Below are 27,125 nucleotides of genomic sequence, written 5' to 3' on the forward strand. Positions count from 1 at the left end.
TGATATCTTGTGTCATGAAATTGTTCATCAATGTTGCTGACGATGATGGTAAGATTTCACATCTGCATGTTTTGTACATATTCGTTGTACATTAAGGCCACATTCAGGTTAACAAAGTTTTGCTTTTTCGTGTATCACAGTCTATATCTATTATTTTTCCTGAGTACATTGTAGAAAAAAATGATGTAGGAATTTCCTTTGCCTTGATGATGTCTTTAATTTTTTTTTACATCAGGTAGGAATCTTTTAATCCTCTTTTTTTAATAAAAAGATTGTAGTAATTTCTAATTTTTTAGAATGCCACTGGAATTTCAAATGCTTCTGTTCACTTGTTCATGAAATGAAGCAAAGGCTTTATGCAAATGAGGTGGTTTCCGCAGATCCGAACCATTTGCCCGCGAGTTGTTTACGTAGCTGTACTATCGCCCTGTACTTTCACCCCGTAGCCCACGGCAAATTAACTTGTTTGCAGTCACTTAATTTATAAGCTAGTAACTGTATAAACGGAATATACGGATCATGAAGCCAATATATTGCTGTCACTGCACCGATCACATGGATGCCGCCCTTCCGTTTGTTGATAACACAACCTCACTACTTTGTGGATATTTTGGTTCAGCAGTCATTTTTTTATCCTACAAAATTAACATAAATTAAACAAGCATGCAGCATACATTTTTGACAGAAACACAGCGTACAAATGTATTTGGGAAGTGCAGTGATTTCAAGTTTTTACAGATTTAAATTTTTTTTTTGTTTTGTTACGCTTAGAGAACTGCTTCTGTTTTTAAAGAGTTGATCAGTTTTGTTGAGTAAAAAGTTACAGATCTATCCATTCCTTGTGATGACTTTCCAAATTTCTTGTACAGCAAGTAATGAATATTCTTAATTCCCCTTGATGCTTCCACAGGGCTTCACTGATCCTGTGTACCGCGCCAGGCGCAAAGAATTTGCTGACATTGCCTTCAACTACAAACAGTGAGTTGTAAAGCCCCAGTTGATGAAATTGCAGATGTTGGATGTTGGACTTGCTCTGTTTCTGCAAACCGAAGTGGCTGTTCTAGTTGAAATTGTGTAAACCACCAACAGCCTCGCTCACAGTCTTATCAACAAACCGTACTCAAATTTAGTATTTGATACAAACTGTGAATGTCCAACTTCATTTAAACATGATGAGCTACACATGGAACTCTTGATACATACCATTCATGTCAACTTGATATATGGCAAATACCAACTATCCTGAATATCCTATTTTTTTTGCACAAGTGAAAACAAGTAATGTCATATGTCATAATAAAAAAAGTAATGTCATATGTATTTGTGCCTGATGTCAGTTTTTGGCTCGTAACCAATCAGACTGTGTAAGACTCCCTGTGTATACCGTGCCCCCAGCGTCCGATCTTTAAAGCCCAAAGTACTGTGTTTTCCGATTATCCATGGACCTTTGCAAGCAGATTTTGTACTTGAAGCAGACAATAATTCAGAAATCAGTTTTCTAGAGTAGAGCAGATACAAACGATTTTGTCGGCAATTGTTTTTTTTTTTAAGTGGAAACAAAAAGTTGTATATATCCCCAAAGTCATGTGGATGGTTTGATTATTGTCAGCTTTCAATCAAGTTATGCCTATCAAGCATGGGCCAGTAGCAATAATTCGAGGAAGGTGACTAGCAACCGGAAGTACACGTGTCAAGCGTTGGTATGAGAGGAGACAAATTGTCCCCCCGGGGACTTATTGCCAATTGATTAGGAACCAAAAGCAGCGACAGTTTATAGGGAATGCTAGCACCTTTTGAGGGTGGAGGGTTCTTTCGTGGACAAGAAAAATTTTTGACAATTGTTTTGGGGAAAAAAAAAATCTGTCTCCCAATCTCTATTGACCCAAAGCCTGGATACATCATAGGCGCCAAGTTGGACTAGAATCATTGTCACCTTGAGCCTAAGAAGCACCAATCCTATCTTCATTTCTGAAACCGGTTTGTGATATTGGGTGTTCTCATCATCATCACTGTCTTTGCCATGGAGTTGATATCACTCTCCAACCTCAGGCCTTAACCTTTTTTGTCCAAACAAAGTGAATGTTCGAATGCCAATTTTGTGTCTTCATTGTCTTTGCAGTGGGACCCCGATTCCCCACGTTACCTACACAGCCGACGAGATCAAGACCTGGGGCACCATGTTCCGAGAGCTTACCAAGCTGTTCCCCACCCACGCCTGCCGGGAATTCAACCACATCTTCCCCCTCCTGGTGGAGAACTGTGGCTACCGAGAGGACAACATTCCTCAACTTGAGGATGTCTCAAACTTCCTCAAAGGTAAAACACATACTCACTCTTAGAAGAAATCTGAGTAGAGTGAATCATTAAAAAATAAGAACAATTTCAAAGCTGTTTGTGTGTGAAAAATCATCTGAAGTGACTTTTCGTAGTGAATTTGATTTTGCCTGTGCTGATAGCATTGCAAAGAAACCGGTTGTCATTAACTTCCTGAGTGGTGTACTTGCTCACTCACGCACATCTTAGCGGAACAGATTCAGTTCTTCCAAAGTAATGTTGAAAAAGTCCACGGTTACTCTACTGAAAATGGCACTTTTTCAAAACATATTTCGAGCTTTTCTGGACAACTAATGGTGCTGTCGCTGTCATGTCAGTTGGGGAAAAACAGTGTTGAGGTCATGTTTTTTCTGTTCTAATTCTGAACTAAAAGTTTGTTCGTTGAAAACATTACTGAGTATTGGTTACTCATTGGCTTCAAGCCATGCACTTGAATACTCAATAATGAGTCATCAGAGGCTCAGAAATTGAGAACAGCAAATATTAAAGAAGAAAAACTGAGCAGATTTTTGCAGACAAATCAATGAAACAGAGGTTTCTACCAGTACCATACATGTAGTTAGCTCATGAATGTGGAAATGTGCATCAGCATAAAAACCAAAAAGCCTCAAAACAGCTTTTCTAGTTGCAAGACAAAAACTGAAAATATGGATGATTGAAAGACAAGGGTGCACATCTGTCAAATAATTCCATCACAAATCTTTTTCATACATACACATTTATTCAACTTTTTCTACACCAGTTGTTCAGAATTGGGGCCAGATTTAGTTGTACTTACGCTCCATATCGCAACTCATTTGTGGCAGCTTGCCAACAGCTGTTCTTTTGTGCATCATTGTTCTCCAAACGGCCAGCCCTTTATACAGAAAAAAATAATTGGTAGCCATTGGCTCCTAATTGAGAAAAATCTAGGCTTGACAGTTGTTTGATGCTTCACTACCCAGATAGTTGGTTTAGAAAAGTCTGTTAACAAGGTCACCCAGATTGTGTTGGTTTCCCAGTTGATTTTTCACCAATTGTTTTTGCATTTCGATGGCCAGATTGCACAGGTTTCACCCTGCGTCCGGTGGCAGGGCTGCTCTCTCCCCGGGATTTCCTGGCTGGCTTGGCATTCCGCGTGTTCCACAGCACCCAGTACATCAGGCACGGGTCAAACCCTTGGTACACACCAGAACCGTAAGTCCCCACCAACACCAATCATTTCAGTGAGAGGGGCGTAAATGTCCTACCAGCGGATGAAGAAATTTATGGTGCAAGGCATAGTTTGGACATGAAAAGCCTCTGTTGTTTAGAAATAGGTCCAGTTCTAATACTACAGGTAAGCTCAGAATCACGACTGCAGCCTAAAAATGATGCATGGGCTGTCAGTAACAATACAAAAGCCATTGGACCGTGTAGCATGATTTCCTTACAAGCCAGTCTAGGTTGTACGAGTTTAGGAAACCTACCTTTAGTCTGTGGGAAAAGTCACCTAACCTAAACTATGCCTTCGCCTGGAGTTTTATGAGCAATCTAAGGGTTATGGGGTCGTTTTGGTGGAAATACCGGTAGAAAACCATGTAATTGATAATTGATGGGTGACTCGGTTGACAGATGTAACAATTAAAACTTGTGCATAGCAGTAAGATTTGTTGGTAAGATCAAAGGGAGCGGGTTTAATGTTCTCCTCCTCAGTTCTCAACAGTTATTCCATTTACCCAATTGGGTTTCAGTCTGTTAGACGCATTAATTATGAAAGAACTCATGAATAATCTGCACTAGCATGGCTAGTAATCCTCACTCGGCACTCTGCAATCCCCACGTGGTGTGACTTCCGTCACCCAACATAGGTTAACAAACCCCAGGGTAAGAAACGCTTAACCCAGGGCAGAAAATCTCGGGGTGAAGCAGTTTGTAGTGGGAAAAGGGCAACATCTGTTGATTGGCAGTGCCCTACTCTAGCTAACGGGTACCTCAAGGTAACTGCCGACTCTTTCTGACCAGTTTCTTACAGCCTTCCTTAAATGTAACGGTGACCTTTGGACATAACTTTACCCACACAGTCTTCCTCATATTACTTTTTACTGTTGGTCTGTTCTGATACATTAAACACACTAAGGCACTGTGTAATCCACACCCACACTCCAATCCAAAACCACACCCAATATTTTACACAAGTACACAGGTACCGATAGGCCTACACCAGCAGCTGACATGGAACTGAGTTTTACAGGTGCGCATGGCTCAGAGTGCTCGCCTCCGCACGACATCCAAAACCCAGGCTCTATGACACGGTGCACGTTAGATATAACAAATATGAGCGAATGTTGACGTTCGTGCAGTCTCCAAAACCTGGCTGTCACATTGCCAAACACTCTTTCCCTCGAGCAACAGATAATTAAATGGATAAATGTGTTAAGAGTAATTTCAGGATTTTAGTACCACACACGAGAAGCAGCCATAAATGTTAACTAATGTAAACTAAAGAAACTCTCCGTGGCAAAAGGAGTAGACTTTGTGTTAAATTTGCTCAATCACTTGCGACATCTTGTCCCAATTTCTCACTGTGACTAGTTACCGTTAAACAATTTAACACCTACGAGACTATTAGAAATCCAAGCCCATTTCAACAGATTACTTGTATGTGCAGAACAGAGTGGTACAGAATTAGTCAGCCATTCCTCTCATTAGGCTCTTGAATGACAGCTACATGTAACCTTGTCGGTATTGCGGCATTGTTCATGAGATATGGGAACATAGGATTTTGACCAACCTTTTTATTAATTTTTTATCTGTGTATGACTTAGTAATTTTAACAACCTCATGATTTATTGTATTTCTCTTTATCTATTTTTGTAATGTGGATTTTTGGTAAAATCAAATAATCATGCTCTAGTACATAGGCTATTTCACACACTATGATAATGATACTGGCGCACCAATAAAACTGATCTTGCACACGTTCCGCGTCATCGGCACTTATTTGAAATGATGTCTTCTGTCAGTGCCATAAACTAAACTCACATAAGCCATTTCATTGAAGATGCGATTAAGTGACATCATTTTTTATGCATGCACATGGACATTGATTTTAATGTCTTACGAATGATTATCTTGCATATTGAATTGTCTTTTCTTCTTTTTTTCCAACAGTGATGTTTGCCACGAGCTGATTGGACATGTGCCGTTGTTTGCTGATCCGAGCTTTGCTCAGTTTTCACAGGTGAGGTTTGAAGTTGGCTCTCTGTGGTGTTCAATTTACTTGTGGAAAAAACAAATTGGAAGCTGATTCATGGAAATGAAATAAGGTGTCTGATTTGGAATTACATAGGATCTGTTATGTAGGAGGTTGAAAATTAGACGACTTTTTGACTTGATTGTGATCCAGTGGTTAGGGGTTCGAATCCAGTTGCTGTGTGCCGATTGAGTAAGCCCACTGCTTTTGCTCAGAAATTTAATTAGGTATGGGTGTTAGCTGGAGGGTAACCTACAATGGACCTACAATGTTAGTCTGGTTCCCAGACCAAATGTGTTGACCAGTTGAGATTTATTTTCAGGTCTGGTTGCCACCACAGTTGCATGACCAAAACAGAAGGAATTTCTGAATGTTTCCATCACTGTCTGAAATTTCCAAACCCTACTCATTGATTTTTTGGAGACTGTCTTTATTATTTCCAAAATGTCCACAGTGTAAAAATTGTTCTCCCTCTCTTTGACTTTTCACTGTTATAAAAATGTTTTTTAATACTCATTGCAGCTTTTGCCTGACACTGAGTTTTACAAAGTAACAGAGGTGCACAAGTTGCATTCAAGATGTTACATCTTAAGTTACATCTTGCATTGCCCCTTGGTCTGTTTTAGTCAGTGATGGCTACCGGACCGTTACATCTGGAAACCAGACTACTGAAACACTACGCTGGGAAGATAAGGGAAGATTAGTATCCATTATCTCATGTCCAGGAAGACTGGAGTTAAGTACTTAACTGCTAAAGCCTCTTTATTGACCTTAGGCATATATGACACTTTCCACTTTCCTTTCAGGAGATTGGTCTTGCTTCTCTGGGTGCACCTGATGAATACATAGAGAAGCTGTCAACAGTAAGTTCTCATTCATTCATAAACTGTTTGAAGACACAAAAAAATCACTTGTGAGAAGATACTTTGTTTTAGTATATGTATGGATATAGACCTGAATAATGCAAAAAAGATAGTCACATGTTGCTACCGCAAACCTTTAGCAGTTACGTGTATTAAGCACTGGGGTTTTTGAATTTTTTTCCAGCTGGGCTTCTAAAAATACCATGAAAAACTTATTTTGAGTGTGTGTACTTTTCCTGTTTGGTCAGTGCTACTGGTTCACTGTGGAGTTCGGGATGTGTATTCAGAATGGTCAACGCAAAGCGTACGGTGCTGGGCTGCTGTCCTCCTACGGGGAACTGCAGGTAAGCTTTGGAACCAAAATGAAAACATTGCAAGTGTTGGCTTTTCTTGAGTGGACATTGTGTGGACTTGAGAACAAAATGGGTCCACATAGTGAAGGGTTCATGTGAACCTTGTTTGGACTAAGCAAGGTCCACATGAGGTTACTCTCCTCTCTGAAGAACAGTCTTACACATATTTTGGGCTAGGTTTGGCAAAACAAAGAACAGTAAAGGAAACCGCAGTTCACAGTGCCAGATAAAGTAGTATCACTCTGAGATTTCTTTGCTACACGAAAACAGGAATGTCCACACTTGGTATATGTTTGTATTGCAAATTTCTCTTTGTGTATGAAAACTGAGTGAACAGCAGACAGTGACTATGCTTCTGCTACATTAACGGTCAATTGGAAGACGGGCAGCATGCACATCTTCAGGTTAACCCAGTAGACCTCAGAAACTCACTCCAAACAACAAACAATAGACAAATGACAAACAGCTAGGTAAAAGACAGACAGCCAAACAGCAGTACAGACTGACAAGACTGTGGACGCATGATGAAGTAACAACCAACATTTCCGATTGTCTCCTTTGTTTTTTCTCACCATATTTAGGAAAACACCGGACATAAAGTTCCAACGTAAAGAATGGAAGATTCCTATTCACAATCTTGTTTCCTTGTGTCAGTTGCAGTTTCCGTTTATTTCCCAGTACTGTCTGACAGACAAACCTGAATTCAAACCCTTTAACCCGGCTAAGACGGCCGTGCAGAAATACCCCATCTCCAGTTTCCAGCCAATGTACTTTGTAGCAGAGAGCTTTGAAGACGCCAAGGATAAAATGAGGTATATTCATTTTAATATGTAGATTTAAAGTGTGAAAAGCTATTCACAGGGACAGAAATTAAGCTGTGGAAACAATAATCAAAGTGAACATGAAGAAAGAAATGGACTGGAGCAGGCTTTGAATCTGAGGCTTCAGGAACATCATCAAATGTCACAAGTTGGTCAGAAGGCTATCACAAGTCAAATCATTAGGGCTATGCCAACTATCTGAATATTCAATTGATTATCAAATATTATTTTCTGAATTTAAAAATGCTAATGCAAAATTAATGAAAAGGGAGAAGTTTCTTTTGGTCTAAATGAGAAAAATTACATTATGGAGGCTTGTTTCAAGCAGACTCAGTAAAAAGCAACAGAAATCTTATGATGACTCCAAAAGTAAATTATTCATTTGAAAATTTAAAAGGAACAGAAATTTTCTATAGGGCAAGAAGTATTGTTCGTCTCTTAAATCTTGCTAAATTGTGGCTGGAGATACTCCCAGATGTAAGAAGTTATCATAGTGATTATAGTATACAATTGTGTGCATTATTGCAACTGATTTTGAATATAGTTTCATCATCAACAATCTGTCGGTCAATCTGACAAAATACTTGGATATATGATCGAATTGAAGGTTTGAATCGTGAATTTTTCGAATTGATCCAGCCGTACAAATCATCACAAGCTACTCAAAATGCAGTTGTAAGTTTACATGCAGGTCATATCAGAAGTCAGATTACAAGTCAACTATAGATCATATCAAAAGTCAGATTACAAGTCAATCACATATCATATCAGAAGTCAGATTACAAGTCAATCACAGATATCAGAAGTCAGATTACAAGTCAATCACAGATCATATCAGAAGTCAGATTACAAGTCAATCACAGGTTATATCAGAAGTCCGATTACAAGTCAGTCACAGATCATATCAAAAGTCAGATGATAAGTCAATCACAGATCGTATCAAAAGTCAGATTACAACTCAGTCACAGGTCATATCAACAGTCATTACAAGTCAATCACAGATCATATCAGAAGTCAGATTACAAGTCAATCACAAGTCATATCAGAAGTCAGATTGCAAGTCAGTCACAGATCATATCAAAAGTCAGATTAGAAGTCAGTCACAGGTCATATAAGAAGTCAGATCACAAGTCAATCATAGGTCATATCAGAAGTCTGATCACAAGTCAATTACAGGTCATATCACAAGTCAGTCACAGGTCACATCAGAAGTCAGGTCACATATCAGTCACAGGCCACATCACATGTCATATCACAAGTCAATCACAGAATCTGAAGTTAGTCATGCATGAATCAATACTAATTTACCATAGATCGGTCAGGATTCAGTCACTAGTTACAAGCCAAATTACAAGTCCCTTGCAAGTCATTCACAAATCAATGTATGATATTGACGTATGAGTTTGTACTTCAGAACACATTATTGAATTTCCAAGAGCATTGAAGTAATGCAAACTACCTGTCAAACAAAATACTTTGAAGTCAAACTCAGTGATAGTTCAGTGTTACATTACACAGGTCAAGTGTAACAGGGGCACAAATATGACACACTTTTGGACCTCAAATTTATAGAGTGATCATGTCGTGATTTTTAGGATACCAGTCCAATAGGAGAACTCACGATCTATAAAAAGATTCATGAGCAGTTACAAACCCTTCTAGTCCTGTATTTCATAGGTCAGATACATTCCTAATTACAGTGCACTAATATTGTAGCCAAACTCGTCCAGAAGATAAGAGGGTGTGCCTGTAAACACACAAGTTTGAGGCAACGGAAACCCAGCTGTATGTTATCAAGTGCACAGATCAGAAAGTGTTACCTATCAATCTCTTTTCCAGGCAATTTGCCTCCATCATCCCGCGGCCCTTCTCGGTCCGCTACAATGCCTACACCCAGTCTGTGGAGGTGTTGGAGAAGAAGACACAGCTGAAGGAGCTGGCCCAGTCTATCCGAGGTAAGTCAGGTTGCCCGTATCTCACATCATTTTTTCTACTCCGGCTCAGTGTCTCATCTTGCCACCCGTCCACCCGTCCAGAGGATGGGCAAAATTAAATTTGAATAGACAATTTGTGCTTCTATAACATTACAAGCCCCAATTTTTTTTCTTTCATAAAACGGTAACCTTGGTGAACCAATCTTCACATTTTTTTCCCCCAAAATTGGGTGGAATGCAACTATGACCTCAGATAGTAGGCCTACCGAGGGGTTTCAGTTTCATGAATTTTTCCTGGAAGCGAAGAGGCAGGTTGTAACCTTTGCTGGGAAGGGACTTGGAAATCTTTCAATCTTATATGGAATTGTACTCCAACTAAATAGGAGACACTTGGTGGCAACAATCATTTCAGTCACACATGCCAGTCCATTATCTGCCCGTCCCTTGCCGGCTCATTGCCTGACCAGAGACTGGGGGGGGGGTAGTTCGTCAAACCCAAAAGTGGAACTCTGGGCACTGTGAACACATATTTTTATACAAAGGCCTCTCATAAAGTGCTTTGGAACACAACATCAACAAGTTCCATATTTGTCGCCAACTGAAGGATGCATGTAAGACTTGCGTGGGCCCCCTACTTCAGTTTCCAATATTCAAGGCGTATTGTAAATTAGCCTGGTATATGAATTTGCTCTTCACTCAGAACCTTGAATCTGGCGCTGGGCGACGAGTAAATGATATGAACATAATTATTTAAAAAATCTCAGAAAATCCCACAACAAATTTCAAAAGGTTAAAAAAAGTGATAAATTCTAGTAAATCATTATTACCTCCACTCACCTAACTAAAAATGGTAAAAAATATTTGAGGCTCATTTCATTTTGCACTTTGGAAAAAAAATCGGAAAATCAGACCAAATTAATATGTCAATGGAACTTTGTAGCGGTTATATGAAATCAACATTTATGAATCAGAATATTTGGAGTTTGATTAGATTTCACCTTTTGTGAAATTGGAGGTAAAATATTGCTTCATATACAAACGTTCGAAGCAAAAATTCGAAGTGCCCATAGGGTCGGCGCCACTCTCTGGAGCGCATTCATCAATTAGTAACGTTAAGCAGCGCGTGAACTAGTGTTTATATTAAACCTAAACTTTCTTGAGTCCTCAAAATTATTTTAGTGTCCTTGCTGGGTGGGCCATGCAGCAATTCTTTTTAAGACCAGTAAAATGATAAACAACATGGATTACACAACCATAAAAGACAAAAACAAACAGACGTACCACACAATTTGTGAGGTGTGAACGGTACTTACGGTGCATTTACAGGTCTATTCAGTCTTTCTGGACTGGTTTCCTTCATTTCCAACACGTGAGTAGAACCAATGCAAACAGTAACCAATTTAAACATGACTGCCTTGTCCCTGCCGCCCGGAACGCTGTGCCGCTGGTACACATTGCTGGCCGGCCGCGGGGCGAGGCGGCAGTCCAGGTTCGGCTGCGCTGCAGGCATGGCACAGCGTTTAGTGACTGATTTCATTCTTTAAATGTTGCCGTATAAACCGCCCACAGTTTGTTATAAACTGCAGAGATATTTTCCGCGTGAGAATCAAGGTATAAACTGCGGCTCATATTCCGAAAATTACGGTATATTAAAATTGTATTTTTATTAAAAAAAAAAAACATGAGCAGAACTCGGAAGCGAGCAGGGGGGGGGGTTTGTTCAAACCCCCCAACCCCCCCAGCCTATGGGCCTGCATTGTGTCTGCCATGCTTGAACTAATGTGCTCATAAAATGAAGAATACAAAAGTGAACTGGTGGCAAGTGACTGGTACGCATGCTGACACCAATAAGCCTAACTGTTCTCGCGTAAGAGGGCCAAGGCAATGAAGTTTTCTTAGCGGCACTTATTTTGCTTCATTGCCTGAAAACAGTTTGACGTCCCCCAGGGGTGTAGTGTATTGAAGAGAGCACTCTTTTTAAACATTTAAAATTGTCAATCAGGGAACTCATTTTTTATGTAAAATGTCAGACCTTTTTTTTAACCTACTTTTCCTTTCCATTGGTGATTTACTGCTGTGCTAGTACTTGACAGTAAGTCAGTGAGCAACCCTCTTTTATAGGTGTTTTCAATGAACAAAAATTGGTTAACAATTTAAAGGGAAAAAGAGAAGGTTAACTGTGCCTTCCCTGATTGACAGCACCCTCAGTTGACCAGAAGAACTTCTAATGCACAAAGGAAGCCGGACAGTTTCCATACATTGAAGAAAAGTGTAAAGACCCTACCAAACTGAACCTAAGAAAAATTTATCAAAGGCACCCTTGAGGTGGTTTTCTCATGCGTTATTAGAAAGTTGAATGTTTTATTGCTGTTTTTGTTTCTTTCTGCCTTGAAGGGGACCTGAACATCTTGATCGATGCTGTCAACAAAGTCTCCTAAACACGCCCAAGTTTTCCTCAGATACTCCCTGGGACATCGCACTAAGGAACTTCAAAAGTAACTCAAAAATGGCATGAATAAGCAAAATCATTTTTAGTTGACTTTCCAAAAACTGCTTTAATAGTTTCTTCAATCCTTAAAATATTTTTGACATATGTTCATATTACTATCAGAATTAAAATACGCTACAATTTTAAGCACACAGCAGTGCTAAGAATCAAGAATTTGTACATTTTTGTTTATAGTGGCTTTGAAAAGAAGGGATTTCATGATATTGCCAGTGTACATCTACATGTGACCAGCCACAATACTCATGGAATTGAAAATAAAAATAGCACAATAGTTGGAAGTTGCAGCGTTGAGCATGGATACTGAGAATGTTTCACTGAGCTTAGTAGCTGGCCTTCTAGCCTGAAAAGGCAAAGTACAAAAGTAGCGTCTTTACTGCAAGCTCAGAAGAAGGAGAATTTACACGTAAATGCAGGCTACCTTCAGTTAAATATCTCTGATTGTGAGTTCGTTATACATAGTGCATTTTGTCTTGTAGAGATACGATCACATTTCTTTCACATAGGCTAACACTTAAGAATCATTTGATAAAGAAATATATCTAAATCTTTTATTCAAGTTTATTTCTAGTACTGCATCGAGGTGTACAACATCTTTGCATTTAGGCATTCAATTCATCTAGAAAGGATTATTTTTGTCTTCTAAAGATATATTACACTCTATTCATTGCTTTATTAGCTAGCTCTGTGGTGTTGCATTTTGACATTGATTTAGAAGTACAATTTTGACTACTTTGAGTGGTGCAGTGAAACTAATCTCCTTAGGTGATCTATGGAGCACATCATTTGGAGGCCAAATTTTCAGATAAAGTTGCCAATATTTATTTTACAACACGTCTCCTGCAGGTTCTGCTTGATTTAACTGATTAATTTGATCTAAATATTCATAAACTTTGCGGCTGTTTGAATCAGAAATTTGTTGGAAATTTGCAGCACTTTCCAATATAACTCTTCACGAAATGTCTGAAACCCAGCTCTGTAGCGCTAGCACTTCAGAATGAGTGCAGTGCGCATACCATGATGTATTTGTACACAGGCCAGTGGTCATGCATATTGTCTGTTTGTTGCTAGGGGTGTAGTACTGTGGTTGTTAAAAGTGCAGTTCTTTTAGCTGTAAAAAGCACAATATAGCCAAATTAGGAAATGCCATGTGACTGGCTCTTGGCCAATCAAGACACAGAATCTGTGGGTAAGGTGTAAAACAGACCAATTGAGTGGTAATTACCTGGTATCTTTTTACCAAATTCTAGACCCACTTTTCCTTCTTATTACATTTGTATTTTTCTAGATTGGATGTTTTCGATGATTTTTCTTATTTGGTTATAATCAGCCTAAAGCAGTGATTTGCAATAGCCTCGTCTTTGCTGTTAATCAGGGAAGAAATGCCAGTGGATGAGTTGGCATCAGTTCTCATATTTTCTTCTCATTATTTCGCTAGACGAGATCGGAGATTATGAAAATTTTACTTCACCTACTGTAGTTCAGTTCTCAGCATTCAAACTTTCGTGATGCTGGCTGAAAATCTACAGTATTTTGTTTCCTTAAACTACAAGTGATATTTTTTTATTTTGCCTGTCATGCCAAGCACAAAGTATCGAGAACTAAATGAAGTATTCTGGTCATATTTTTTATCAAATTTTATTCCTGTATCTTGTTTCAGCAGATAATCTACATGTTTGTGTATATAAGAAGGTTAATTAAGGTAAGAGGTTGATGAGGTTGTTGTTACTTGTGAGTGTTGTCAGCGTTTCAGTTATGGCGGGGTCTTTGTGTTATGGAGGGCGTAGGTAGGTGTGACCCCTTGCACCCGGCACTGGTAAGGGTCCCTCACCGGTGAGTTCTGCGGCACAGAATTCGGGGCCAAAAAAAGACCTTTTGTCAGCCTTCAGCTTGTTATTTTACGTGAATCAACCGCAAGTGATGAAAGTTTACAGTTGCTGACATGTCAGCCTTGTTTTTGCTTTGAATGCTTTTGTTTGGTCGTTCGGTCTTTTGCTTTTGTTTTTGAAAAGTTTATTCAGAGTTGCTGCCTGTGTTGGAATGGTTGAAATCAGAGAAGTTATAACTGTGGATTGTTAAGATTATGACTCTCTCATCTGAATTTCTTCTTTTTTTAGGGAGGTAGTGCTTTTGCCTTTGCGTTGTTGCTTCGGCGGTTTTGTTTTGAAGCATGTTTAAATCCTTATACATTGTATTTCTTTTTCCCACTTGTTATTTTGGCTTAGACTCAAACGAGGAGACGTGATAACTGCGGCGGCATTCGCGCGCATGTTCTCAACCCTGACGCGTGCCCGTATTTGGCTATTGGACAAGACGGCTCCCTATCCGCCCTGAGCAGGAGCACCCCCTCATCGGCTGAAAAAACTATGTTGGTCGGGAGCGCTCATTTTGTTAGTAGCGATGCGCAGTTACTACCGTTACTTGGAAATTGCGCCCTCTCTTGGTCCAGCTCGGAGCCCACGGTCGAAGAGGTACTCAACGCACGCGCACCGCTTGCATGCGAGCGTGACACCGCAGTCATAGCCTCTACTTACGGGCATTGGATTAGGCTACATGATATTCTTTTGCCAAGTTGTGTATATTCTGATGAAATGTTGGGTTCGTCCCATTGCAGTTAATAATTCGCTACATTTGGCCTACTGCATGTTTTGTTTACCACTTGTGTTTTGTTAAAAATAGCATTTTGGAAAGATTTATTTGTATCTTTTATTGTGTTTTGACACAACTTATTGTGCATTGTTGTACAGTCTTGAAATGTGAGCAGTATATTTCTTAAATCCCAATATTCTTATCCTTATTCGGTGAAAGTTTACAATAAAATGCCTCAGCGTGTATGTACATACATGTGGTTCAACATTTGAAAGTGTTCCTTCAATTATGTTTGGTATTTATGAAAGTTCGGACTTGCCAAAGGAATGACAGTAGGACTGTTAAGATATGGGGTTTCGAAGAATTCTTTCATCTCTTCTGCACTCTGCTATTGTAATTTGCATGATTTTCACTGATGCTGCCCAAATTTCCGATCCGCGTACATACGATCAACTGGCGGGAAAGTAAATCCAGGGCTCAAATCAGAACACCTGTTGTCCTGGAAAGGTGTCAGCGGTCAAATTTACTTCCGAAACCCGAGCTGTGAAAGCCGGAGCCTGATCAATAACGTGTAAAAGTAGCCGAGTATGCGATTGATTTCCGTTGGCATTTACACGGTCATTGTTAACATTTACCGGGATGGCTCGTGGGAAATGGAGTTACTAAAATTCCAGCAGACGGAGCGGAAAGTCGACTTCAAAATCGATAACCGCGAGCCGCGATTTTTTATTTTTTAATCCTCAAATTTGCCTTAGCACGGAAATTGGTAACATCGAAATCGGGTAAATTTCAGCATCTGATTCAAGATACGCCCTTTTTGAAACGATTGGTACATGGAGTTTGTTTTGTGTGATGCTCCGGCCATAGTGCGTAGGACCCCAGATACTTTCAGACTTAGGCCTGTTCGAGATCACCGAGGAGACATCGATTCTCACGCGTGAGTTCTTTAACTTCAGCGCGCGTGCTTTGGCAAGTCGCAACACCCTATTGGTCAAAGAGGTGTTGAGCGCGCGCGTACCGCCCGCTCACGGGCATTACGCGACCACACAGTAATGGTTTTAATCTTGTTCCGGATGAGCATATAGCAAGGAAGGAAAAGGTTGGGTCATTTTTTATCATTTGGACTCATGCTGGCTTTTTGGCGTTTGTATAATGCTCCGTAACCCACTGGCTCATGCACTAAACTAAAAGAGCTCACTTGTAACCAAGGGGTATTATATTATTGACGTCACAAGGAGGCATGGGTGTAGATCCTGGGGGATAGGGGTATTAGGCTTATTCCCCCAACACACACTTTTTGAGGTGGAGTGATGGGCTGTCACATCACTCCCCCCCCCACACACACTTTTTGTTTCGAGCAAACAAAGAAGATTGTCACGAATTTTTCAGACTTCCCAACGACTAGAACGTGGGCCCGGCCCGCAATGCACCCATAAAATACGACACGCCAATCGCTATTAGGGAGGTATCGGATGCTCGTGTTACGCGAACGCGACAATTTTTTTTTATCGTGCACGGGTGCGCATGCGTCAAATGCCTGTTTGAAACACTGATCTCCATTGTCTATATATTGGAGATCAATGGTTTGAAAGCTCGTCTCGCATCTTCCAATGAGTTCTCGAATAAAAGCACAAATCAATCACATCCGGTAAATCTCTCAAAAGAGTGTCATCGGTCATCATAAACCAAGCATGAAAAACTCCCAATTGCATAGCCTTTCCAAAACTTTCCAAAAATGTCCCTTTCATATCATCGAATGTTCAATGCATAATTTTAAACCTTCCGAAAAAGTTGCAGTTTCTCACGTTTTGATCCAACGAGAACTTCCCATGTTTTAGGTATTGGACGCCCGTGCGAACCACCTGTACGCACGGACGCACGACTCGCAATGTCCTTAATCAGCTTCTAGAGATCATTGAATCCACTAGTGGCCATTTTACCGAACGTCAATAGGTACAATGGCAAGCGAGCCAACCCGCGCATTTTGTATTCGGCCCGGTAAAATGGCCGCTGGTGGCTTCTATTTCACACAAGGCGTTGCAAGTCCATATACGTTCGTGCCTGTACGTGTGAGGCAATACGCACGAAGCAATGACGTCAACAAGAGTCCACACTTTTTTGCGTTCGCGTTCACGTAGAACGCGCAACTAAACCTATTTTATTTCGTTGTCGTAGAGTACTGAAGTGTGACGTCACTATGAACCAGAAACGAATGGAGTACGTGCGCGTGTTCGTTCACGCGCTGGTTCTCGCGCTAATGCCTTTTACACAGTTATTGTGCGTGTGACGTATTCACTTCGTTACTCTATAGCGCCATGAGCTTAATTCGTGTGACGGGCGATTTTGGCTCGTCGCCCGCAAGGGCCTTGGGAGAGCGGGTGGTTTTGCATTGTAATTTTCTTCTTTGAACACGACCTCCGACCGCGAGGTTATCACTTCCTCTCATTAGAGAAGCGTTACTTGGTTGCTTTGACGCAGACTTAAGTGTCGGGTAATATAACAGAAACATGGTCTTGGTAAAATCACGGTATTTCATCTTCTCACAAAATATCGCTGATCACGTGTCTCTTGGCGATATGTTTCAAATCATTGGTTATCTTGATCAACTTTTTTAATTAAAAAAGTGTAGTGAGAATATTTTCTGCATTGAAGAAGAATAAATATCGAGTTGAGAACCGTCAAATTGACCGAGGTCTCGAGCCTGCAGAAATTTACCCACAACGTTCTGCGCGTCGGTAGCTTTGACCCTGTGTGACTTTCCTTCACTAAAATCTGTGCGAGACCATCAGATAGCAAACGGGCGATTGATAATAGTGCGCCTTCAAGAGTTTGCAACGCTTTGACCAATTACAGAGCGCGAAATCTGTCGACCCCTTCCAAATGCGCATTGGGTCGACAGATTTCGCATACTGTGATTAGTCAACGCGTTCCAAAGTCCTGGAGGCGCACTATTGTAAAACGCACGTGTTAATAAGGGAATAAATATGTGCTTGGAGAATGGACGCGATTAATGCCCGAGCTGTAGGCGAGGTAGTCTTGGCCGAAGACGTCAGTGATCGATAGTTGTTTTATTTCTGTTGAAGAGTGCCCTCGTACAACTAGTTTTGACTTCACGAGCTGGCGCACAGTCTAATTATGAGTCGTTAGGGGGCGCACTATGCACGGTGTCCGCTATCAAACACTAATGTCTTGATACCAAGACTACAGGCGAGGGCATTGTCAGCGTTTATTCTCCTGAGAAAGGTCTTAAGCGTCACTTGAAGGCCGGCCAAACACATATTCATTCCCATTTATAAATACCTTTTTATTCAGCGAGTCAAAAGAAATCGACATAATTATGATGGATTTGCAACGATGTCGTTCTAAAACTTTACTTTCATTTTCCCGAACACCCGTCCATTTATGGTATATTCCTTTTAAAAGTTGTCCAAGACAATCTCCTTGTATATGGATTTGGCACGCGCCTGGTTCGTTTTGCGTGTTGCGTCGTATGCGGACTCGTGACCAATAGGGATGAAGTAAACTGTCTCTTATCCAAGTCCCAGTGCGTGTTTTACGCAGCGGGCATAACCACTCCTCAATGGGCATTATACACGGTCAAAATGCACCTTGTTGAATAGGGAGACTGAGGTATTTGCAAATCCATTTGAATCATCGTTCGTTTTCCGACAGAAGTCAGTAAGGAGGTCATTCGGACGCCCTGATACTGGGGACGGGTTATCATGTGCTCGTCGATGTGGCCAACAAACAGACATGCATAACTAACATGGTCCCATCCGTGTGCCCATTGCCGCACCACTGGTCTGAATGTAGTGCTCACCGTTGAACGCGAAGTTGTTCAGCGTGAGCAGCCAGACGGAGCAGAGTGCAGGTGGGAAGATCCTGAGGCTGGCGGAGATCTAGATCGTGTTTGAGCGCAGCCAAACCACCTGTGTGGGGAATGGATGTGTAAAGCGATTTCACATCCATAGTGAAGAGAAAGTTAGATGAACCTGGGAACTCAAATTCATCGAACAGACGTAGAGCTTGGTTTGCATCCTTGACATAGCTAGGGAGCGTTTTGACAGTGGGTGTTAGAATGGTGTCAAGAAAGTTGGATATCAATTCAGTGGGTCAACCTCAAGCAGACACAATGGGACGCCTTGGATTTCCGGATTTGTGAATTTTGGGTAGCAAGTAGAAGATTGCCGTGCGTGGATTGGGAACGAATAGTCTGGTTGCGTTAGGAGGGAGGTCACCAGAGTCAATGAAATCTCAGACAGGGCTAGCAACAATTTCTTGATACTCTTGTGTTAGGTCGCGGTCAACCTTAGCGTAACGTCAGACAGTTGACGTTCCGCTTCAGCGACATACAAATCTTGACGCCAGACCGCCGTAGCGCCAGCCTTGTCCGCCTTCTTGATGACGATGAAATCATCGTTTTTAAAGAGACCTCGGTGCTTCGCGTTCAGCCGATGAAATGTTGATGCACTGGAGGCTTGATTTGAATTTAAGGCGTTTGATTTCCGCCCGGCAGTTTTCAATGATGCGGTTGAAGGTTCTGTTGAGACTGGAGGCAGGACACCTGGTCGACTTGGTGGGCACAAGCTTAGCAATGACCTTAGACAATAATGTACAGGTTACTTACCTGCAATGTAATTAGAATTATATGAGGTAAGGGAGAAGAGACCCTATTCCTCCTTTCTTCTTTCTCCCGAAGTTTTGTTACAGGCAGAGTTTTTATTACCCTTCCCAAGAACCAATCTAAACCGTCGCCAATCATGATCTGACGCAGCGATTCAAGCTTCAAAGAGACAACGTTACAAGGTGGAGTCAGGGTGCATTGGCCTGGACCTGGGCACTGATTTAAATTTGAATGTGAATGGAAGACGAAACCATTACTTCAAAAGGGGGATCAGACTGTATCACGAAGGGCAACCTACGAGGTGAGTCTCTCCGAAATTAGCGAAATAATTATAATAATAAAAAAAATAAGTCAACCCATCAAAAATGGCAAGGAAAATGAAAGACGAGTTGAACATTATTTTGCTGAGCAGCATATGGACACCCGTGAAAGTTGTGAGTATTTCTAAAAGAATGTTTGAAGTATGGGGATTTAGCACTTGTGTCTATGGAAATGTACTTACAGGGGTGCACCATAAAAAGTGGCCCCCACACTGAAGAATACACTAGCGCCCCCTCTCAGCGGGTTAGGTAAGATAGGCACGTCGCACGTAGCCTGGTTCTCTGCCTAATAATTACGATTCCGTGTCGACTTTTGATAAAAAATCTTAGGTCAAACATCACCCACGGATATTAATACATATGACGCAAGGGTCAGAGGTCACAAGTTGAGAGCCCAGGTGTTTTTGATTCATTAGAGACAACATCTCAAAAATGAGGCCTTTCCCATATCCCGGGGTGCAGTGGGCAATAGGCCTACTGCAAGTGTATCCTCACTGAGAGTATGTTTCAGTCACAAATTTAAGCTTGCATTGGTCGAAGAAAGTTATATTCTGCATTTCGCCTGGCATTTCGGACAAGGCGACCTTCGATTTCAGTGTATAAAGTCAAATATTGGATACGGAAGCATACGGCGTTCAACAGTTAGCCCGCCTACCTACCCGGCCGGGAATAACCGAACATCAGCGGTACCATCTGAACATGCCGGATATACAGACGGGACGACTTCGGAATATTTCGGCTATTTCTGAAAAAAACGGAGGAATTCCTCCAGTCTTGGTCACGTGGACATTGAGTGATACCGGAACCTTGATTCATAGAGTAGTCAGAATCATCGCACGCACTTGCGTCGCACGTCATGCGATATATGCGCATATCTCTAGTATGGTCGCCTATTTACGACACACATTTCTCTCTCTCTAGCCTCCCTCCAGGCAATGTAATACACGACACGATGGCACGACGGCTCCCTTACGTCGTGCCGTCGGTTTGCACCGTCGCCTTCTTGCCATTACGTTTGTACACAAACGTCGCGTCGCGTAGTGCGTTGTGTCGTCTTAGGTCCTTTCCTTGTTGCATTTTTTCTGCCTTAACGCCGCCCCTTCCGTCACCCGTCGCGACGCACGACGGTGCGACGCGACGTCGTGTTGTGCATCGCGTCGCCTGAAACACGACGCGATGCACAACACGATGCGACGCGTGGTGTGCCGGCACCCTTTGCTCCATGGTGTTTATAGAGGGCGCTTTTACTGTTTTCTTTCATTTCCGTCCCCTGTGCTGGCAAAGTACATGCTATTCGCTCTTTGGTGTTGATTTTTTTCTTGTTTTTATCTTATCCATTCATCAACTAGGATTAATTTCTCTCAAATTTTATTGAAAAAATAAAAAAAAGCAAAAAGAAATCCGCATAAGTCGGAACTGCTCTCTCATAATAAGTAGAAGCTCAGAATTTGTCACTCTTTAATTGTCCAGCCAATGATTTCTTTTCAATACCGTCGATAAAGTTCCCATTTGTGGTAGATTTGTAACTAATAGATACCGGTTTTTCTCTCTGGTCCATCCCGGCAATTTTCAAGTTGTACTCCCAGTCTCCCAGACAATTTGTCTACAATTTTACAGCCATAAGTTTGACCCCGGGTTTAGGAAGCTACCACCGAGCCTGCTCTATAATACCCTCAGAATATTCCGTCGTAGTCTTCCTTCAGGCCAGTCTTCCTCGTTACCTTCATCAGCACCACACTTTCAATGATATTAGTCCGTGTTTCTGAATAAAACATTGTACAGACGCTATTGTCATTGTGGCCGTGTCCTTTCTTCAACTCTGTTTGGCAAACACCTAATAATGATTGATGTATGTACATGTATCTTAGAACTGAATTAGAAATAATTATTAGAAAGACCAAATTAGAGCAGGAAAAGCTAAAACGTTGTGGCTTGCGTTGTGGCTGATGTTATTTATTTCCTGAAGACAATGCTGCTGTTGGTCGTGACGCTCTTTTAAATTACATTTGATTAAAAAACAAACAAACAAAAAAACACTTTTCTTTAACAACTCACTCTTAATGAAAACACAAAGTTAGAAAGAATGCATGAAAAAGAACAACAGAAACAAGACCCTCTACTTAATTATTTCCTCTTCGCACGCTGCCGCCTATAGGCATGCAGAGCCTCGGTCTGGTAGCTATACACAATGATTCCCGTGTGTGTTGCTTAGTAATTTGGGCATGCTGCGTCAGTTTTTCTACCATTGTATACCATACGATTGGACAAAGCTACGTTGACGGTTTCTGACGCGACTGTACAAGGTGCTACCTCGAGGCTCTGCATGCCAATGGCGGCAGCGTGCAAAGAGCGAATAATAGCATGTAGGCCTACTACGCAAGCACGAGGGACGGAAATGAAAGGCAACAGTAAAGGCGCCCTCTATAAACACCATGACGCAAAGGGAGACAGCACGCGACGTGTCGCGTCATGCGTCATGTCGTGCGTCGGGTTGTGCTTCAGGCGACGTAGTCGGCGATGCGACGCACGACGGTGCGATGGAGCGGGAGACGGAAGGAGCGATGTTTAGGCAGAAAAAATGCAACAAAGAAAGGACGGAAGACAGCACGACGCGACGGGCGACGGCACAAGGCGACGCGCGTGTACAAACGCAAAGGCAAGAAGGTGACGCGTCCAGTGCGACTCGACGGCGCGACGCAAGGGAGCCGTCGCGTCCTGTAGTTTCATCGCCAAGAGAGAGAGAAAAAAATGTGTGTCGTAAATAGTACACCATACTCTAGACTGCGGAGCGTAGCCTAATTTGGCCTTGACGTGCTGAAACTTGACGGGCAAAGCGAAAATCCCTATTTCTCGGCTTTGAGAGTGTCCGCAGAGGATCTGTTTGCAAATTCGGCTGTACTTGGAAGTTGAAAGGGGGAAATGGATGGTGAGCCGGCAGCAAAGCAACTTGAACGGCGACTGGAAACCAACCGTTCGGAGGATGATGCCGTAAGTTGATTGGAAAAAAAGTGACTCTTGGAAGATTCCACCGTTACATCGGTAAATTCGTTAGTCAGTCTGAGCTGACGCACACTCAGTGTCATGTTCTTGAGAAGTTGAGTGCGGCCCTTGCACGAACCGTGCACGAACTTACCGGTACAGAACTGCGTAAAATTTGTTTTTACGAACTTGGAGCTAACACTGACCAGCAAGAATGTGGACCCAGGTTCGAGCCCCGAAATGAGCACAATTTTGTTTTTCATTTTTCCCCTTTCCCTCTTTTTTCAGTCAAAAATCCAATGCTAGAAAGAGAACCCCCATCATTGATGATACATTACAAACACTTGACACCCTGTCCACAAATCCTACGAGTTTTGTCTGAAAATTTCAAGTATTTTTTAAGTAAATGCTTTGATGTTTTCACTGCAGACTTTGACCTGTCATCATTTTCTAATGGCTGATAAGCCACTATAGGCAGTGGTGTGAGAATTCAGCTTTTCTGCTTAGTTTGAGTATTTTCCTTTTAGATTTTTCCTCAAAAATCAGCTTGTTTGTGTACCTGCCCGATACGAAAGTGTGGATACTTTTTAGATTTCAGCTTTTCGCTAGCTGTTTCCAGCTTTTTGTTCGTGGCCACTCACTTATGTTTCCTTCCACAACTTAGTTTTGCTTACTGTTCAGGGTCGTGCACTAAACGCCAGCAAGCCTTTTTTTGTGATGGGAACGAGACGTCTGATGGAATTATTTTGTTAGTCGATTGTCTTATGTAATCAAATATGCAGTAGCCTTGTTCGAGCAGTGAAAATTCGTTTATTTCCTCTCTTCGTGCAAAACAAATCATGATATTCTTGCAACCGGGATTTTCACAAGAATGTGAATGACAAATTTGACGCCAGGGTTGAACTAATGGCCACCCGGATGGTCATTAGCCTAGAAAGTTTTTTAAAGCCAGATTCCCGACCTTAATATATGGTTCGCTGTGATTTTATTCTGCCACAGTAAGTCATTGTCTAACCGAAGTTCCAGTTGACATTCAAATATTGTAGAATTCAGTAGGGTTTGATGGTGTCGATAAAAATCAGTTTATGATATTTGAAGGTTCGGTACTGGATTCTAACGACGATGTTGCATAAAATGGATCCATATCACTTAAAAACACCTTTCTATTATTAGCTTTATCGTCTTTGTCATAACTAACGTCCTTTGCAAATAAATGTATGGGGTATATCATCAGGAAAACCCCCACAAGAATACAAAATTTACTTTCATAGATATTTTCCTCTTTTTGGGGTACATCTGTGTACATGTAGATACCCCGGGATGAGTATTTAAAGGGAATTATATATAACGGGTTTGCCCTTACCCAACGTATATTTATAAGCACTGTATGCTCAGTGCTTGTCCGAGAGCTTGCGAAAAAAAACCTCACAAGCTTACTCGGGTGGGACTCGAACCCACGACCTCCTGCTTACTAGTGCAGATGTCTTAACCACTCGACCACCGAGCTTGCCGGGGTCGGCTGGCCGGTCCGAGTCAAATGAAGCAGCGGGTACCGCGAACTATTATCAAGATGTTTTTTTTTTTTTTTTTTTTTTTAAAGGGAAATAAAATCTGGCAGAGATTTGTGCAAAAGACGCAGACAGCAACCAATCTAAAGTGCTGTAACTATAGCCTCACTTTAGAACTTAGTTTAATCCTGATTGTAACCTAATTAATATATGGAACTGGCTAGACGGACACCCAACCGACCCAAAGTTCCATACCTTTTCTCTCAGGAAAGGACTATTTGTCACCATTTAGCCGTCGGCGCGGCGCTCAGCACTGTAATGTAACTTCGCGTCTGTTGGCGCGCCATACAACTTTTCTCGGAAGTGCACCAATGTAATACTATTTAAGCGGGCCGCAGCCAATATGGCAGCCTACAGCTCTGACGTTATGACCGCATCGTAGAATGAAAGTTGCAGCTTAGAAGGTGTAATTGATCAAAGTTATGAACCACATATTAACAACAGACAACAATTTTGACCGGCTTCACTAGAGTCGCTATTTTGGTCTGCCTTCGATACCACGACACTGTGGAAAGCGGTGTCACGTTGAATCATGTGCGTGTATAGTGTTATGTACCGGTAAGTTACATGTAGGCCTAGCTTGCGATCTATAATATAAGCACTGAAGTCTGAACTTAACTGGCAGTGATAGACGTTCAAATGCATTGCCATATACTGTTACTTGTACTTTCGTAAGTTATTTATCGCCACCTACATCTTCACTTTCAAAAATTGAATATAACTTACATGTAGCTGCATATTTTAAGCTGAATCAATATTAAGTGTTATGCATGTAAGCACAAATTACTGATGACATGAAGCTTGGATGGAAATTGAAGTTGTATGTCTCAAAGTTGTCTGTATAAGTCGCATGCATTATTTGCCAATCTCACTGGTTTACATTTGAGATCAATTCACATGTATGGGGCTGCTCTAGGTTTACGAATCACAGCTAATTGTTGCAGTACTGAAGCACTGCATGTTTTCTTATATGCATATTGCTTGTATTTGTTGCACCTGTACACCTGTACAAACACCTAATTCGGTGTTTGAAACTCATCTTTTGGCTTTCATTGGCATTCGGTATTAGAAATTCACTCGTTATATTCAGCCTGTGAAATACTTGAGGAACCAAAAGGATGACACAGGCCAAAAGTGAATAAAGAACATGACATGTCTGTAAGAGAACGTGTTCCGATCAACTCGTTATTGGTGGAGGCAGGCACAGTAAGAACACTAACCTAATGAAGCAGAACACTTGTCTGCTTATGGAAGTAAAGCTCCTTGCCTGGCTTGGGAGCTAAGCATAGTAAACTTTCGCCAATACAAGAACCTGACTAAGGTAATTGAACCCACACAGAGGGAATGTTGTACCCAGAGCAACTCATGTGGACCCGATTCAAGTTTGAAGCAAAGCACCCCCCACAGTGGTCATCCCGCTAACAAGAAGACCTGAGTCAACAGTGGCAGGGACTCGACTGCATGTATCCCACCGTCAAACAGGCTGGAACATTGAACTGTAGGAGTTGAAATATTATAAATACAACCACTTTCTGTGGGCAGTTTGAAATACTTATTGTGCATTAAAGCTGGTTCATGAGGAATGCTCACAGGTTTTGGGGGGATTGTGAAATTTTATGTACATGTATGTGGAGAAAACATTATAGTTGGTTCATCGGCACACTTTGATGAAAGTATGGCTGTATTGGCCCATTTAATAAAGCGTACAAAGTTGGTGAACGATTTCTTTTCTCCTTAATGTTCATGTTCTGTTCACTTAAAGTTTACAAGGTGTACACATTTGTATCAAACTCAATTTTGATGCTCAATGCTTTCTTGCATGTTGCTTCACATTCAAATTGTGAGAATCTCTTGTAATGTTTGGCAAGCTATGCATTGTATGTTTGATTTCACCATTTGTTGGCTGTTTCAAGTCACCAGCTATTGATTTTAGCTAGATATAGCCACTCCACAATCACGAAAGTCCTCAAGGTAAAGAAAACCCTACAGCTGTAACAGCTGATAAGCAGGCAACTCTTCCAGACATCAGGCCCGTTCTCTCCCCCCCCCTGCTGATTACCATTCTGTGTCATCTTCACCTTTCGACTCTCAACATTTTGTGCAAGTCCTGGCAGACAACATGCTTCGCTCCAGGTCCTGTGCCATGCACATTTGATGGTAACCCACTTGAATTCGTTGAGTTTGAAAGGAGCCTCAAGACTCTGATCAGTTCTAAAATCCCACCTACAGAAAAGCTGTGTTAACTTAAGCAGTATGTGACAGGCGAGGCAAACAGGCAATTAATTGAAGTATTCTTCTATGGCAACTTTGAAGAAGCATATGCAAGTACTTGGGAGACCCTCATAAGAGATTTGGCCATTCCTTTTGAAGTACAAAGGGCATTCTGCAAGAAGCTGAACAACTGGCCAAAGATCGCTTCAAGAGATGGGAGGGCACCTTTAAGCTTTGCAGTCTTCTTGAAGACTTGCATGGATGCAGTGCCTTATGTTGAGGCTCTGGAGGTGTTGAGCGACTGTTTGGAGAATCAGAGGCTGCTTGGTCAGCTCCTAGAGTGGCTTCCTGCTCTATGGAGCAGGCAAGTCGCAGATGCTATTGAGAAAGGTGGAGTCTACCCAAAGTTCCAGGAGTTCGTGCATTTCATGCTAAAGGAATCCCGGATTGCCAATAATGCCGTCTCCTCTCTTGAAGCGTTGAAGATTAACAAGTCACCAAGAAAGTTGGACTCTAAGGCTAAGGACAAGGTTTCAAGTAAGAAGGGCTCAGCGTTCGCGGTCAAGAGTTAGGAACAACAGCTGAAGCAGGCTCAGGACACCAAATTTGCCAACAAACTGCAAAACGTTGCAGCCTGTGCGCGTGTACAGACCATCAGTTGAAAGACTGCGATCAGTACAAGAGTCAGGAGTGCAAGAGACGACACAAGTGTAAAGTATGCAGTAAGAGTCATCCCACATCTATACATGAGTGGAGATCAGGTACTGGTGATGCAAATGTTCTAATTCAGTCCTCTAAACAGGAAAGTA

The 27,125-nt window shown here is 41.6% G+C and overlaps 2 protein-coding genes across 6 annotated transcripts in view; both read left to right on the forward strand.

Annotated features, from left to right (window-relative positions):
• LOC110985606 (protein henna-like) overlaps positions 1-14,888 on the forward strand; it is a 28,183-nt gene extending 13,295 nt beyond the window's left edge. For both annotated transcript variants that reach the window (XM_022246740.2, XM_022246749.2), the window contains 9 exons: positions 911-978; positions 2,120-2,316; positions 3,375-3,510; positions 5,467-5,536; positions 6,355-6,411; positions 6,660-6,755; positions 7,443-7,576; positions 9,425-9,540; positions 11,914-14,888. In XM_022246740.2, the coding sequence (XP_022102432.2) occupies positions 911-978; positions 2,120-2,316; positions 3,375-3,510; positions 5,467-5,536; positions 6,355-6,411; positions 6,660-6,755; positions 7,443-7,576; positions 9,425-9,540; positions 11,914-11,957 (918 nt within the window). In that variant the 3' untranslated portion in view covers positions 11,958-14,888. The remainder of the gene's footprint in view (positions 1-910; positions 979-2,119; positions 2,317-3,374; positions 3,511-5,466; positions 5,537-6,354; positions 6,412-6,659; positions 6,756-7,442; positions 7,577-9,424; positions 9,541-11,913) is intronic.
• A 4,431-nt stretch (positions 14,889-19,319) lies between these two features.
• Positions 19,320-27,125, forward strand: part of LOC110985933 (protein henna-like) — a 35,396-nt gene continuing 27,590 nt past the window's right edge. The window contains exon 1 of one of the 4 annotated variants that reach the window (XM_087133951.1): positions 19,320-19,539. Coding sequence is in view for 1 of the 4 variants with exons in the window: in XM_022247418.2 (XP_022103110.2) it covers positions 22,478-22,546 (69 nt within the window). In the remaining 3 variants the exon portion in view is untranslated. Of the gene's footprint in view, positions 19,540-22,277; positions 22,547-24,414; positions 24,664-27,125 lie in introns of those variants that run through there. The other 3 variants (XM_022247418.2, XM_087133949.1, XM_087133950.1) reach the window with 3 other exon arrangements.

This window comes from Acanthaster planci, linkage group LG03 (genome assembly GCF_054643075.1).
Source record: "Acanthaster planci isolate LZ-2023a linkage group LG03, COTS_SCS, whole genome shotgun sequence".
NCBI lineage: Eukaryota > Metazoa > Echinodermata > Asteroidea > Valvatida > Acanthasteridae > Acanthaster > Acanthaster planci.